At 42.9% G+C, this 13971-nt stretch overlaps 1 protein-coding gene across 1 annotated transcript in view; it reads right to left on the bottom strand.

The window, feature by feature from the left end:
* Alk (ALK receptor tyrosine kinase) overlaps positions 1-13971 on the bottom strand; it is a 718836-nt gene that overhangs the window by 47674 nt on the left and 657191 nt on the right. The window contains exon 12 of the mRNA XM_052186316.1: positions 2506-2668. Coding sequence (XP_052042276.1) covers positions 2506-2668 — 163 coding nt within the window. The remainder of the gene's footprint in view (positions 1-2505; positions 2669-13971) is intronic.

The following is a 13971-nucleotide window of genomic DNA, read 5'->3' as shown; positions in this document are numbered from 1 at the left end:
ACATCTCTGGGAAGTCCAGCAGCAGACAAGGCTGAGGCTGGGGATTGTCTCCCAAGGCAAGTGAAAAGAGCTCTCCCATCTCAGCTGGTCCATCTGCACGGTGTGCTAAGACTGTGTGCTTCATATAGATCAGAACCTCACTAGAATCAGAGAGGCTGTGATTAATAATAAATAGGCAAATGCATTTATTATTATTTAATGTGTAGTTCATCTGGCTGGTCAAATCTCCCACAACTTCAGGCTAGTCTGGAGAAGTCAGAACAAAGTCATCAGACAAGAGTGGGACCACACAAATGTGGGACCCATTTTATCTTAGAAATTCTGCTGTCGCCTACTCCCATTTCTCCAGCTGATTTCTCTGCCCAAAGCCCCTAACACACTCGGGCGCCATGACGAGCATCTGTAGGTATCAGCAGGGCCTGTCTCATACAAGGAGGAAATGGAATCCTTGCTCTCGATGGGAATCTGTTACAGAACACCCCCATGAAGGATCTGACCTTCGCTTCAGTAGAGACACATGCAGGGACTCATCCAGGAAACCCCTTCACATATTCTATGCAGAGAAACCTTTTTACAGAAATATGTAACGACTGCAGATCACTGTTACAGTAGTGGAATCTAATCTTGAATGTTTTTAAGTAAGAATGTAATTTTAGAAAGACATGATGCTGTATAACTTGAGATCCCATCATGTGGAGGAAGAAGCAAGCAGATCTCTGTGTGTTCAAGGACAGCCTACCCAGAACTTCTGTGAACCCAGAGTTCACAGAAGGGTCTCACAATGCCTCATTGTGAGGTCAGGGATTGCATAGCCTGTGCATATATGAAAATCAGCATCACTCAATGTATGGGGCCAAGGAGGTCAAGCCTAAAAGAAGAAGGCATGTCCTGAAGGTGGCTTTTGTGGGAGAGACAAGTGGGTTTTAGTGTGACTTTGGACTCATTCTGGGCTAGGGGTTCTATATTTTTGCCTATGAAGATTTTTGACAGTAGCCATAGCAATACCATTCACCTCTCTGCTAAAGGCGTGAGACACACCTGCTAGGTCCTCAGCTAGCTCTGTCCCCTTCTCCTTAGGAGTTCTTGTCTCCTTGCCCTGTCATGCATAGAGGTTCTGCTGGGAAGTCTGTTCACTTGGTGTGTCACAGAAGGATGACAGGACTCTTTGGGACATTTATGGGTGGCAGACAGGGATGGAACTTTCTCAAAGCCTTGCCTAGAATAGCACTTAAAGTGAACCTAGGACTCTCTGGAAAACTTTTTTTTTCAGGGATGGGGTTACTGCAAGACATGCTAAGGTAACGTAGGGCAACTTGAAAAGCATTTCCTTGGAATGGGAGGGGATGCTCTGAGAGTCACAGGGGACATCTACAGCAGCCCTGCACAATTCTGATGTTCTTAGCACAACTGGAAGGAAGGAGCCATATTTACTCTTGTCTGAGGTTGGGGGATGCTTCTGCACTGTGCCTGTTGGGGAGGCTCCCGTAGCTCTGAGCCTGTTTTCTTGTTTCTAAAATGAGGCCTCTAGGACTTGCCTCCATCAGAGTCTACCTGAGGACGTACAGGGTTTGGTGCAACCAAGTGGTCCTCAGAGGCTGGAGCAGCACACCTGGGAACTTAGTAAAATTCACTCTTTAGCACCTACTTGAGCACCTGCCTATAGGGCAGAGCCTTAAAATCTGACTAGTTACTAGCTGTGTTATCTCACCATTGCCTTTGCTTGCCTGGTACCCTGGGCTCCCGGTGGCACAATCGAGTTGGTCTACTCTTGCCTGGTCTACTCATGGAAAGTTGTGAGGTCAGGATAGGGAGAAGGCAAACTTCAGAGGGTGGCTTGCTTTCCATGAAAGCAGAGATGGTCCAGGAAAGGATGAGGACACCAGCTTTGGGGCTGGGGCGATGGCTCGATTGATAAAATGCTCGACATGCAAGGACAGGGATGTGCATTTGGATTCCCAGCACCCACATTAAAAACCAAGCTTAGCAGCATTGCGTTGTAAGCATGGCGCTGTGGGAGAGGAAACTGGCAGACCTCTGGTGCACTAAGATCACAGGCGGAAACCCCCAAACTTGCTAGGCAGCCAGGCAGCCTAGCTAATCAGTGAGTGATCTATAAGAGTATGGGAAACTGTCTTAAAGTGGAGAGCGTTCTCTGGACCTCTCACTAAGTTCAGCATGGTGCTGAACAAACTTCAGATGCACAGAAACATAGTCTCCATCCCCCGCCCCTACTTGTTACTTCCATCAAGAGCCTATGTCTTCCCTAATTGTAACTAGCAATGATTCTGAAGCTTGCCCGTCTGTTTATCATCTCCACTAACGAGTTTCTTTGAAGGCAAAAGACACCTTTGTTGTCATTGTCCATCCCTGGCTCTTATATCTCACTAATGGGCCAGACTCTGTAACCCTGTGCCTGTTGGGCACCCTGGGACATGCGCCCCTATCCCCCACCCCCCAGGTAGGACTTGAGGCTTCTACAAGAGAGCTGATTGCCACTATACATACCTGTAGGTGTCAGTAGCTGGCACTTTCCAAATCTGGACGCCCCTCAAGGGCCCTTCACTTCCCACCACCACGCTCAAGTTGGAGTTCTGGTAGGCGTTGTTGCACTGGGCCTGCGTGGGGCCATGAGGTCCACTGGCCCCACACGTGGTGAACAACCAGTGAACTGTGACACAGAAGGAGAGGCGGTCAGTTGCTTACCCTGGATCTCCCTCTTCCCTGGGCTGTCTCCAAAGTGTCTGCTCCATGGCTTGAGGCATACATTCGAAGAAGGCTCGGAGATCATGGGAAGAAAATCCAATCAGCTATTCAAACTGGATAGTTTTGTGAAGAGCCTGCTGTGGGCCAGAACCTGGGCCATGTACCACGGAAGAGAGGAAGACTGAGAAGATTTAGATCCAGAGGGATGCAATGAACTACAATACAGAACAGCAAGGGGGAAGCCATGGAAAGATAGAGCTAGCATCATGCTCTTAGTGAGGGAGTGATGACCGTCATCAGAACCAACAGACGCAGGCCCTGAGTGGCTGGGCACTCTTCTGATCTCTCGCTGGGTCTAGCATGGTACTGAGCAAAACCCAGATGCTCAAGCTTCAATACAGTGGCAGCGTCTAACCTGTTCCCAAAGATCTGCACATCAAAGGATTCTGTAGCTCTGAGAGGCTAGAAGGAGAAAACCCTGGACACAGTATCAGTCCTATGGCCCCTGCTCTTGGCTATGAGACCCAGCAAACAGGAATAAGGAGCCTCAAGTTCTCTGGACGTGGCTTTATATGAGAGATGCTTTTTTGGCAACAGGCCCTCGATGGGACTGACGGGAGCCTGCTCATCCCAGTCAAGCTGGGCTTGTAGGTTCTTTCTTCAATTGATGGTGCAAAAAAATAAAAAAAGAGGAAGAAGCTAAACTTGTCAGTCTTTTAGTGCATTTGTATGTGCATGTATCCACATGTGTGAGTGTATATGCAGAGGGCAGAGGAAAACCTCTAGTGTCCCCCTCAGGACCATCATCCACCTCCTTTGACATAGGGTCTCTCATCAGCCTGGAGTCTATCAGTTAGAGTAGACTGGCTGGCAGCTCGTGGGAGGGGGCCCTAAACTCTTTTCTCTGTCTATCCCCTTCTGGAATGACAAGGGCATGCCAGGCTTTTTTATGCGGGTTTTAGAGGTTGAATTCAGGTCCCTCTACATATGGATAGCAGCCTACTGACTAAGCCATCACTAGTCACAAAGTTGTCAAACTTTCTTCCTTTTCCCAGGCCCCCATTTATTCCTTCCTGTGTGTGGCCTGCCCTTGTCTAGTGTCCTTTTGTAGCTTTCTAGGGACATCATAGGAACACAACTCAAACCCTACCTGCCACCTTGTCCTCCACTACTGGGACATTTCCTTTCAAACGTCCTCTCTTTTAGCCAGGCTGGACCTGGGGGATTTGTCAGATCTCTTGGCCTCAAAACTAACACTCTTTATAACTCATAAAAGCTTTAAGAACTGCATTCTTGATAAATAAGCTTCTACTTAAAATAAATCTCATTTTCAGATGGCCCAAATTATTTCTCCCTTTAAAGAGAGATTGAGTCAAATTCTGTGCTCAGAAAATGATGGAAAATTAATTTGAGTGTATGTTAACATCGCCACTAAAACGTTCAAGAGAAAAAAAAATTGAAGACTTTGAGCTAATTTGATGATGAAAATGTAAGAACCTAATTTGACAGTCGGAGGGAGGTCACCTTGGCAGGGCTGAGAAACTGAATTCTCAGCCAGTCTTGATTTACTTTTGTGATGGAACCCAGGCCTTAAGGTCTGACATTCCAGTGGAATTCCAATACACACGTCTAAATGGAAAGGTTGACTTCCATGTGGTTTTTGAAGGTCACTTCAAGGTTTAGGAAGTAAGGCACATATTGACTGATAGCTAGCTTTCTGATCACATCTATTAATTCAAAGGACTAACCCTTTGTGGAAGGTTCTGTTTGTTTGTTTGTTTGTTTGTTTGAGATAGGGTTTTGTTGTATAACTCAGGCTGCCACACATTCAGAGCAATTATTCCACCCCATGCTTCACCATGTCATACTTACAATAGGTATTTTTGCAGAATTCGTTTGGCCAGTTGTCCCTTTACCTGTTCCAAAGCCAAAATTACATACATGGAGGAGTGGGAAAGACTGAAGGTGGATTTGGCATCTTCAAGACGCCTGGCTTTGGAGGACTCTTCATCAACCATGAATCACAAGACCTTAATCTAGTTTCTTCACGGCATGATAAAAGTAGCAGGAAGTAGTAAGATCATTTCAGAGTCCCAAACACTCTGCATATGAACTGTATCAATAGATCATGGTGTGTGTGAGAGACTGATATTGCCATTGACAAGGGGAAACTTAATTCAGGGGAGTTTCTATAATTATAAATCCTATGCCCACAGCACCCAGGAACTTAAACTCAGTGAGCTGAGCATGAGGCTGGGCAGAGTAAAAAAAAAAAAAAGACAAAACTAAAAAATGGGGTTGGAAGCTGCCCCTTCCCATTCCGGGGAGTTGGACTAGCTGCAGACCCAATCTGCAGACAGCCTGTGTCCACAGCAAACAGCTTAGATTTGCAGAAGGCCCTCCTCCTCGCAGCTGGAAATAACATCTGTACCTTGCTTGAGCATCTAACCCTGAGTATAGAACCCTTTTAATTTCAGCCTTTGTTAGCTACAGGATTGAGCAGTTCTGGGGAAGTCCCAGGGAAGTTGGTCATCTACTTCCTTGCTAACTGGAATGTCTGATGAGGTAGGAGGAGGACTATAGGCTCTAGATTCAGATGGGCCACAGTTTCTCATTCTGAACTTTGTTCCTGACTAGCTGTAAGACCTGAGTTGGACCAAAGCATCTTAGCTGAGGGCTAAGACCCCATATGAGGTCATGCAGTGTGGCTCATAGTAAGTCTATGAAGGTACAGTGACCAAACATCCATTCAAAGTCAAATACTTTTTTTTTTAAATCTATAAGCCTTTGGGGGATATTCTTTTTTTTAATTTATTGATATATTTATTTACATTTCAAATGATTTCCCCTTTTCTGGACCCCCACTTCCCGAAAGTCCCATCAGTCCCCTTCCCTCCCCCTGTTTTCCCACCCAACCCTTCCCACTTCCCTGTTCTGATTTTGCTCTATACTGCTGCACTGAGTCTTTCCAGAACAAGGGGCCACTCCTCCGTTCTTCTTGTACCTCATTTGATGTGTGGATTATGTTTTGGGTATTCCAGTTTTCTAGGTTAATATCCACTTATTAGTGAGTGCATACCATGATTCATCTTTTGAGTCTGGGTTACCTCACTTAGTATGATGTTCTCCAGCTCCATCCATTTGCCTAAGAATTTCATGAATTCATTGTTTCTAATGGCTGAGTAGTACTCCATTGTGTAGATGTACCACATTTTTTGCATCCACTCTTCTGTTGAGGGATACATGGGTTCTTTCCAACTTCTGGCAATTATAAATAGGGCTGCTATGAACATAGTGGAACATGTATCCTTATTACATGCTGGGGAATCTTTTGGGTATATGCCCAGGAGTGGTATAGCAGGATCTTTTGGAAGTGAGGTGCCCAGTTTTCGGAGGAACCGCCAGACTGATTTCCAGAGTGGTTGTACCAATTTGCAACCCCACCAGCAGTGGAGGAGTGTTCCTCTTTCTCCACATCCTCGCCAACACCTGCTGTCTCCTGAATTTTTAATCTTAGCCATTCTGACTGGTGTAAGGTAAAATCTCAGGGTTGTTTTGATTTGCATTTACCTAATGACTAATGAAGTTGTGCATTTTTTAAGATGTTTCTCCGCCATCCGAAGTTCTTCAGGTGAGAATTCTTTGTTTAACTCTGTACCCCATTTTTTAATAGGGTTGTTTGGTTTTCTGGAGCCTAACTTCTTGAGTTCTTTATATATATTGGATATTAGCCCTCTATCTGATGTTGGATTGGTGAAGATCTTTTCCCAATTTGTTGGTTGCCGATTTGTCCTTTTGATGGTGTCCTTTGCCTTACAGAAACTTTGTAATTTTATGAGGTCCCATTTGTCAATTCTTGATCTTAGAGCATATGCTATTGGTGTTCTGTTCAGAAACTTTCTCTCTGTACCGATGTCCTCAAGGGTCAAAGTCAAATACTTAATGAGTCTGAAATGTTTCTGGCAATTCTCACTAGTGTTGTATCCTGTGACTTCACACTCTCCCATTAACTACACACACACACACACACACACACACACTCCACAATGCCAATCAATGTTGCACTGAAACATCACATATCACACTTGGGACTATTATATGTTGGTGAGTTGCAGAATCTTTAAGACAAATACAAAATTTCCTTCTTTTATAAAGCAGAATAGCTTAATTATCATAAACAAAGACCTTTAATAGTTTTCTGCCAACATTCTTCAGCATGTAAATATGACATGGATATATCCTAGGACTCTTGTATTTAGACAAACACACATATCTCTCATTAGCATGCAAATTTGCTTTTCTCTTTTGTAATTGGTAAACTTATATGTACACCAAAGAATTGTTTTGAAATAAGTTTCTTTGTGACTTATCAGTAAATGCTTGATATTTTATAGCACACACACACACACACACACACACACACACACACACACACACATCTATCTATCTATCTATCTATCTATCTATCTATCTATCTATCTATCTATCTATCTATCTGGCTGAGGTCCTGTCACAATTTCTTAGGCTGAAGGGGATTGCAAGTGGATGAAATGAAGTTTAAGCCTGGGGTAGGTTATATGACCTACCTGAGACTTGCCTGTTCTAATCTAATGGAGATTCTACTACTTATTGCTCAGATTTCCTATGAAAACTAAAAGACGAACGGAAGCCAAGTGCTTGACATAGCATGTACTGCTAGAGAGCGCATGAAACACGTGGCACTTTCACGTTCAGTTCCTCACTGTGGGGCTCTGACACCCCATCCTCAGGATTTATGCCCCCATTCCGTGAAGCGGAGACTCCAGGGCTATTTCTCGACAGAGGCTTCACTATTTTCCCAAACTCAGTGGACATATATTAGTCTCAGGTGGTTTCCATACACAGAATTTTGGTTTTATTTTCAGCAATTTCTGATGGAAAGGTCCAGAGAGGAAACTCTTTCTAAAGTGGATTCCATAGGCATGGAGGATTTGCCATCCCAGGTCAGACTCGTGATTCATCCAGTCAGAATTCTACTGCTACCAGCAGCCTTTGGAGCATGGCGGTGGTCCCTGTTCTTGCAGATAGCTCTGAACCCTGTAAATCTGCCTAACTCTGCTTGGAGTCAATTTATGTTTCCCACCACCACCACCTCTTGGGATATGGACTTTCTGAGTTTACTGCCTATTGTGCACGGCCTATCTTGCTTCTCTCTGTCTGGGTTTGTCTTGTTCAGGTTTCTTGACATTGATTCTCTTTATTCTTTTTGGGCATTGGATAGACATTCTCAAATGTTCCATTAAGGTGGGGCATTCAGTGGTTCCTAAACCACCTGCTGACCAAGGCTTTGAGGATTTAGATTCAGTTGATTCTATTTGGGGTCGGGAGGCAATCCTTATATAAAAACATAGCTAATGGACTCTGACACTCAGCTAGATGTTTATTAGTCCAGTCTATCTCATCGTCCTGACGTATAAAGAACATTAATGACTCGTGAGCTGGTCAGCACTGAAGAAGGAATCAAAGTTGAGAATTACTTCTTTCCTTTCTGCCTTGGAGACTTCCAGCCTTTGAAAATCATCCCTACACTCGTCTCTGCTCCCCTGCGTCTTTCTAAAGAAAATAATTTGCTTGTTGAGGTGGGTTTCCTAGAATGGAACTGTGTGTACTTGTGACCTCGTGTAAGGAGACGATTGCTAGTCTTTATTTCAAATGTTCCCCGAGAAGGGGCTTGCTTGGAAAAGTCCTTAATTGTTTCCAGACCCTTGCCCAGGATGAGTAGTGCTACTGCTCCCACCCTGGAGACATTGACTGCTGAGGCCCCTCAGGAGACTTTTGGAACAAGGGATGATAGAGCAGGGTAGGCCTGATTTATAGGCCAAGATTGGTTAGAATCACCAGGGTAGGCAGATAGGACCTGTCCAGCTGTGTTGCTAGAGTAGAAGGCACTGGCCAGGGTCTTGTATAAACTGAGGAGACTGGGGAGAGGCCTATGGGGCAAGGGAATTAACCACAGAGGCTCTGGGGAACAGAAATAAGGCAAGCTTTGACCCTTAGGTAGAAGGTAATTATTTCCTTTGGAGTATGTGCACGTGAGAGCAGAACTTTAGCTACTTGAGAGGCAGGCCTACCCACAAAAGGTTCAAAAACCTGCCACTGTGTTGCATTATACATGTAACATAGTGCACACTTTCTCAGTGTGTATTGTGCATGTAACATGGTGCACATGCCCTCAGTATTTAGTGTGTATTGTGCATGTAACATGGGGCACACTCTCTCAGTGAGCTGGGCACTCTGCTTTCTTACACAAACTCAATACCTTTGAACTTGTGGAAACTTCGTATACTAAAGTATTCCCTTTAAGAATCAGGACATTTTCCAGGCTATGATCTATATCCCTTTAATCCCAGCACTTGGGAGGCAGAAGCAGGTGGATCACTGAGTTCAAGGCTGGCCCGATCTACAGAGTGAGTTCCAGAACAGCCAGGGCTACACAGAGAAACCCTGTCTTGAACACCAACCAACCAACCAACCAACCAAAACAACCAAAACAAACAAATGAACAAGAATCAGGAAATTCAAGTTTAGAGAATTGAAGTCTGGTCACCTACTAAGTAGACAATCAGTCAAGACAGGAACTCAGGGCAGTTCTCCTATTAAGGATCAAAAAGGAGTTGTAAAGTGTTTGTCACACAAGCTGGAAGGCGTGATTATGATCCTCAGTACCCACTTAAAAAGCCAGACTATCCAAGTGGTGCTGGGTGTCAGAGGTGGACATGGGGGAGCCACAAGTGGATATTTAGGGCTCATTGGCCCAACAGCCTAACCATCTCAATGAGTTCCAGGTTCAGCGGCATGGTGGCATGCTCTTGTAATTCCATTGCTGGGGAAGACGGGAGAAGGGATGTCTTGGGTTCTCACAGGCCAGTCAGCTGAACCTAAAAATACCGAGTCCCATGACCTAGTAAGCCCCCCCCCCCACATGCACATCACCAGGAATGCCTGCCTATCTCCCAGTACCTGCAATTAGAATGTTTCCATAGTGCTTTCTCTTCAGTCACTGAACCTGAGCTGCTGTAATTCAGGCTGGAACAGCCCCATCGAAGTTGCCAGGCCCATGAAGGGATAGGTGAGATCTAGTCAGGGGATCTGTGACCACAACAGTACCTTTGCCTAGGAGGGAGTGTGGGCTTTGTGTGTGATGGGAATCAGGCAAAGAAAGCAGGTGGCTGAGACCAGGGATCTCACCCCCAGGGCACCCTAGGGATCAAGGTAGTGTCGAAAAGGAAGTCTACTAACTGAGGATATTTAGTTATAGAGCAGAAGGGCAAAAGGAGAAAGCCTACACCACATGTAGTGGCCACAACTCCAGTGTCTGTGAGATGATTAAGGTCCCAGTGAGAGCGCGAGGGAGGCAGACTGAAGCTGAGAGATGCCAATCTGAGGATCCCCATATTTCCTCCCCTAAGACTTTATATTGGTTCCCAAAGCTCTGGGAAGCTTTAAGGGGATCAAATGGCCCCTGGGGAAGAGCTATGATGAGGTAGAAAGCTCACCTCTTCCTTCTCTTAAAAAAATAAATAAAAAAATCCGTCTTTTATTAAAAGTCTTTTATGGGGGAAAAGAGCCCATATTTATCTTGTTGTTACACATACTACACACTGGAATCGTGGTTTAGTACTCATTCACATTTAGATTGCACAAAGAACTCACAAACGTGAAAATACTGATTGGTTATAGACAGCTGAGTAAAGGAAAATCCATTAAGCGCTGGGTTTCATTTTGAGTATATTGCAGAGCCCTTCGAGAAGAAACAAATCAATTAGTAATATGCAGCACAATGTTTAAAAAATAGGCTAGACAGCGATTGCACTGGCTTTATTGCTGCTGCTAAGCCATCTCATCTGCTCAATTCAGTGCAAAGAAATAAAGTGTGATACAAAGAGAAATAAGGTCTCCGCTATCTCTATGAATCACAGCAATGAGCATGTGCCTCGGGTTCAAGGCCTGTGTGTGCCGTACCAGAGAAAAGCACTCACCATCTCACGTGGACCATTTGTACCCATTTTGATTGGGATCCATGGAATTGAATTTTAGTTATAACCATTGACTGAGCTCAACTCCACAGGATCTGTGTATAGTGGATTATTTTCATGGCCTCCTGCATCCCATTAAATAAAGATCAGACCAAAATCTAATTAGTCACCCTCCTATAAAATGTATATGACACCATTCCTTATGGAAAGTAGGGAGAATGACCTTTGCTTTGGTATTCATGGGAAAACCCACTGTTCCCTAGCTAGGACAAAATGGAAACAATGTGTATACTTTTAATCATTCCTGGGTTAAAACAACTCTAAGGTCTGTCTCAACTCTTTGGTTAGTCTGATACAGTGAGAGCAACAACTGCCAAAGAGTGAGCATGGAACCTGTAACAGACCCCTGGCATCTTCCTATATATTATTAGAGAAATAGCTTTTTTGTTTGTTTGTTTTTGTTTTGTTTTTATAACTCCTGGCTTATTCCTCTGTTCAGCTACAAGTGCTAAAAAGAAGAGTCCACAGAGTCCACTCGGTTAAGTAGTTACTTGGGAATCAAACTCATTCCCTGCTTAATGGTAAAACATGAGGTCCTACAACAATGATAAAAGGTTAAGCCTTTTAATTTTAAAATAAATCACGAAGGAAAACACACACATCAAGTGTATTTACACTTGACAAGTTATTATAAAGCAAATACTACCACCTGGATCAAGAAATAAAGCCTGGTCAGTGACTTCATGGCCTCTCCTGTCTCTGGTTCCTTCCTCTTACAAGGGATCAGATCCTGGATTATATTATAATCACTTCTTTGAAGTCCTCAATGGTTTCACCCCCTAAGTGTGCATTATCCCTAGATAGCATTCTCCAGCCTCCTGCATTAACTATGTTTTTGTGGTGCCCTGAGCTTTGCATATGTCAGACAGGCACTCATCAGTGATTATAGCTCCCTACCCCACTTTCCCACTTTTCTTTTTGCTTTCCTTTCCTTTTCTTTCTTTTCTTTCTCTCTCTCTCTCTCTCTCTCTCTCTCTCTCTCTCTCTCTCTCTCTCTCTCTCTCTCTCTGGAGTAAGGTTTCACTAAATATCCCAGGTTGGCTTTGAATCTGTGGTTACTCATGACACTGCTTCTCAAGTTGCTGGGTGTATGTATATGTGTATGTGTATGTGCATATGCATGTGCATGTGCTTGTTTATGTGCATGCACATGTATATGTGTATGTGTGTGTGCATGTGGATGTGGATGTGCATGTGCATGTGTATGTGCATGCGCATGTGTATGTGTATGTGTGTTTGCATGTGTATGTGTATGTGCATATGCATGTGTATGTGTATGTGCATGTGCATGTGTATGTGTATATATCTCATACACATATATGTATATAGATGTTTCTTTAAATCTATAGCATTTTCCTTTAACTTTTCTTTTGCTTGATTTTATCTTTTGAGAAATAGAGACCATTTAATTTAAGGCCATTTAATTTTGTGGTGTGTTCTCATGGTTCTGTCAGCACAGTGCTCTGTGTCAGACGCTTGCCAGCTACATCTCTTTGCTTAACTTTGGGTGATGCTCTTTCATCAGGTACCAAATGCCTGGCCATTGCTCTGTCTCTTTTAATATTGGCTCTTCTTAAAGCTCAATGTTTAGAAGCATTTACTAGAAACTGCAAACCAATGTTGTCTTTATTATATCTTTGTCTCTCTATTTGGAGTAAATCTGTGATGAGCTGCTATTCTTTATGTGTAACATGGTTACTCAGAGATTGGACAGGAGTAAGAAAGGCAGTAGTATTCAATTCTTTCTCTTTGTTTCTGATTTTCAAGATATGGAATTGCTTTCATATTATCTGAAGTTCCCAAATTAAATATTTGCATATCATTATGGATCTATGAATTTAATTATATTTTTTGAGGTTTAATTAATCATAATCAGTATCCTTTTGAAGCTCAAATTGTCATGTTTTTGGTCAGTTGGAGTGGTTGTAGTCCTTTTATATGACTCTAGAAGATAGTTTAAGTTTTCTTGTGCTAGATATAAACATGGAAAACTCATGAAGACAAAGCAGGCATAGGCCATGACTTTCTCAGAAGATCGCCAATATCTCAAGAAATAGTGTCAAGTATTGACAAATGGGATTATATGGAATTAAAACATTTATGCTCAGCAAAGAGCCTACACCAAGAGAGAACAATATCTTCTCCCTATATTTTTGACAGAAGATTGCTATTCAAAGTACATAAAACAACAAAAACAAAAACCTCCTCAAAAAAATAAAACAACCCCACCACAACAATCCAAACAACCATCAATACATGAATGAATGAAAAGAACAAATATTTCATAAAATACTAAATGTAAATGGTTAAGAAACACGAACGATATTTAACATTCTTGGCCATCAGGGAAATGCAAGTTAAAACTCCACTGACATTCCACCTCACTCTAGTCAGAATGGCTATCAAAGAAAAGAACAACAAGTGGTAGTGAGGAGGTACGGACCAAGGAAGCTCAGACACCTCTGCTGAGACTGTAGATTAGCTCAGCCACTATGGAAATCTGTATAAAGGCTCTTCACAAAACTGAAAATAGATCTACTATAAGACTCAGTGATATCATTCTTGAGGATATACTCAAAGGACTTTAAGTCAACACACCAGAGATCCCCTCACATCCATGCAATACTAGTCACAGCAGCTAAGGCATCCATCAACAGAAGAATGAATGAGAGAGATGTGGCAGAGTGTAGAAGAATGAAATTAGACTCACCTCCATCATCCTTCATAAAAGTTATCTCCAAATAAACCAAAGATTGCAATGTGAAATCTGAAACATCTAGAATAAAACATAGGCAGTAGCCTATATAATGAAGTATAGGAATGGACTTTCTGAACAGGACTCCATTTGCCCAGGAATTAAAGTCAACAACTGACAAATGGGACTTCATAAAACTAAAGACCTTCTGAAAGGCTAGGAAAGCAATCAATGGAGTGAAGAGGAAACCCGCCGAATGGGAGAAAAATCTTTGCCAGCTATGTATCAGACAAGATAACATCTGGAATATAGAAAGAACTAAAAAACAAAATAAAACAAAACAAAGAATCAAGGAAATAAACAACCCAAATACAAAAAATGAGCCATATATCTCAACAGAGTTCTCAAAAGAAGAAATAAGTATCTCGAAAAATGCCATTTTTACCCATTAGGGAAATGCAAATTCAAGCAACTTCACTCTAGCCAGAATGGCTAAGA

This window comes from Apodemus sylvaticus, chromosome 6 (genome assembly GCF_947179515.1).
Source record: "Apodemus sylvaticus chromosome 6, mApoSyl1.1, whole genome shotgun sequence".
Taxonomy (NCBI): domain Eukaryota; kingdom Metazoa; phylum Chordata; class Mammalia; order Rodentia; family Muridae; genus Apodemus; species Apodemus sylvaticus.
This window is presented reverse-complemented; position numbering and strand designations above follow the sequence as displayed.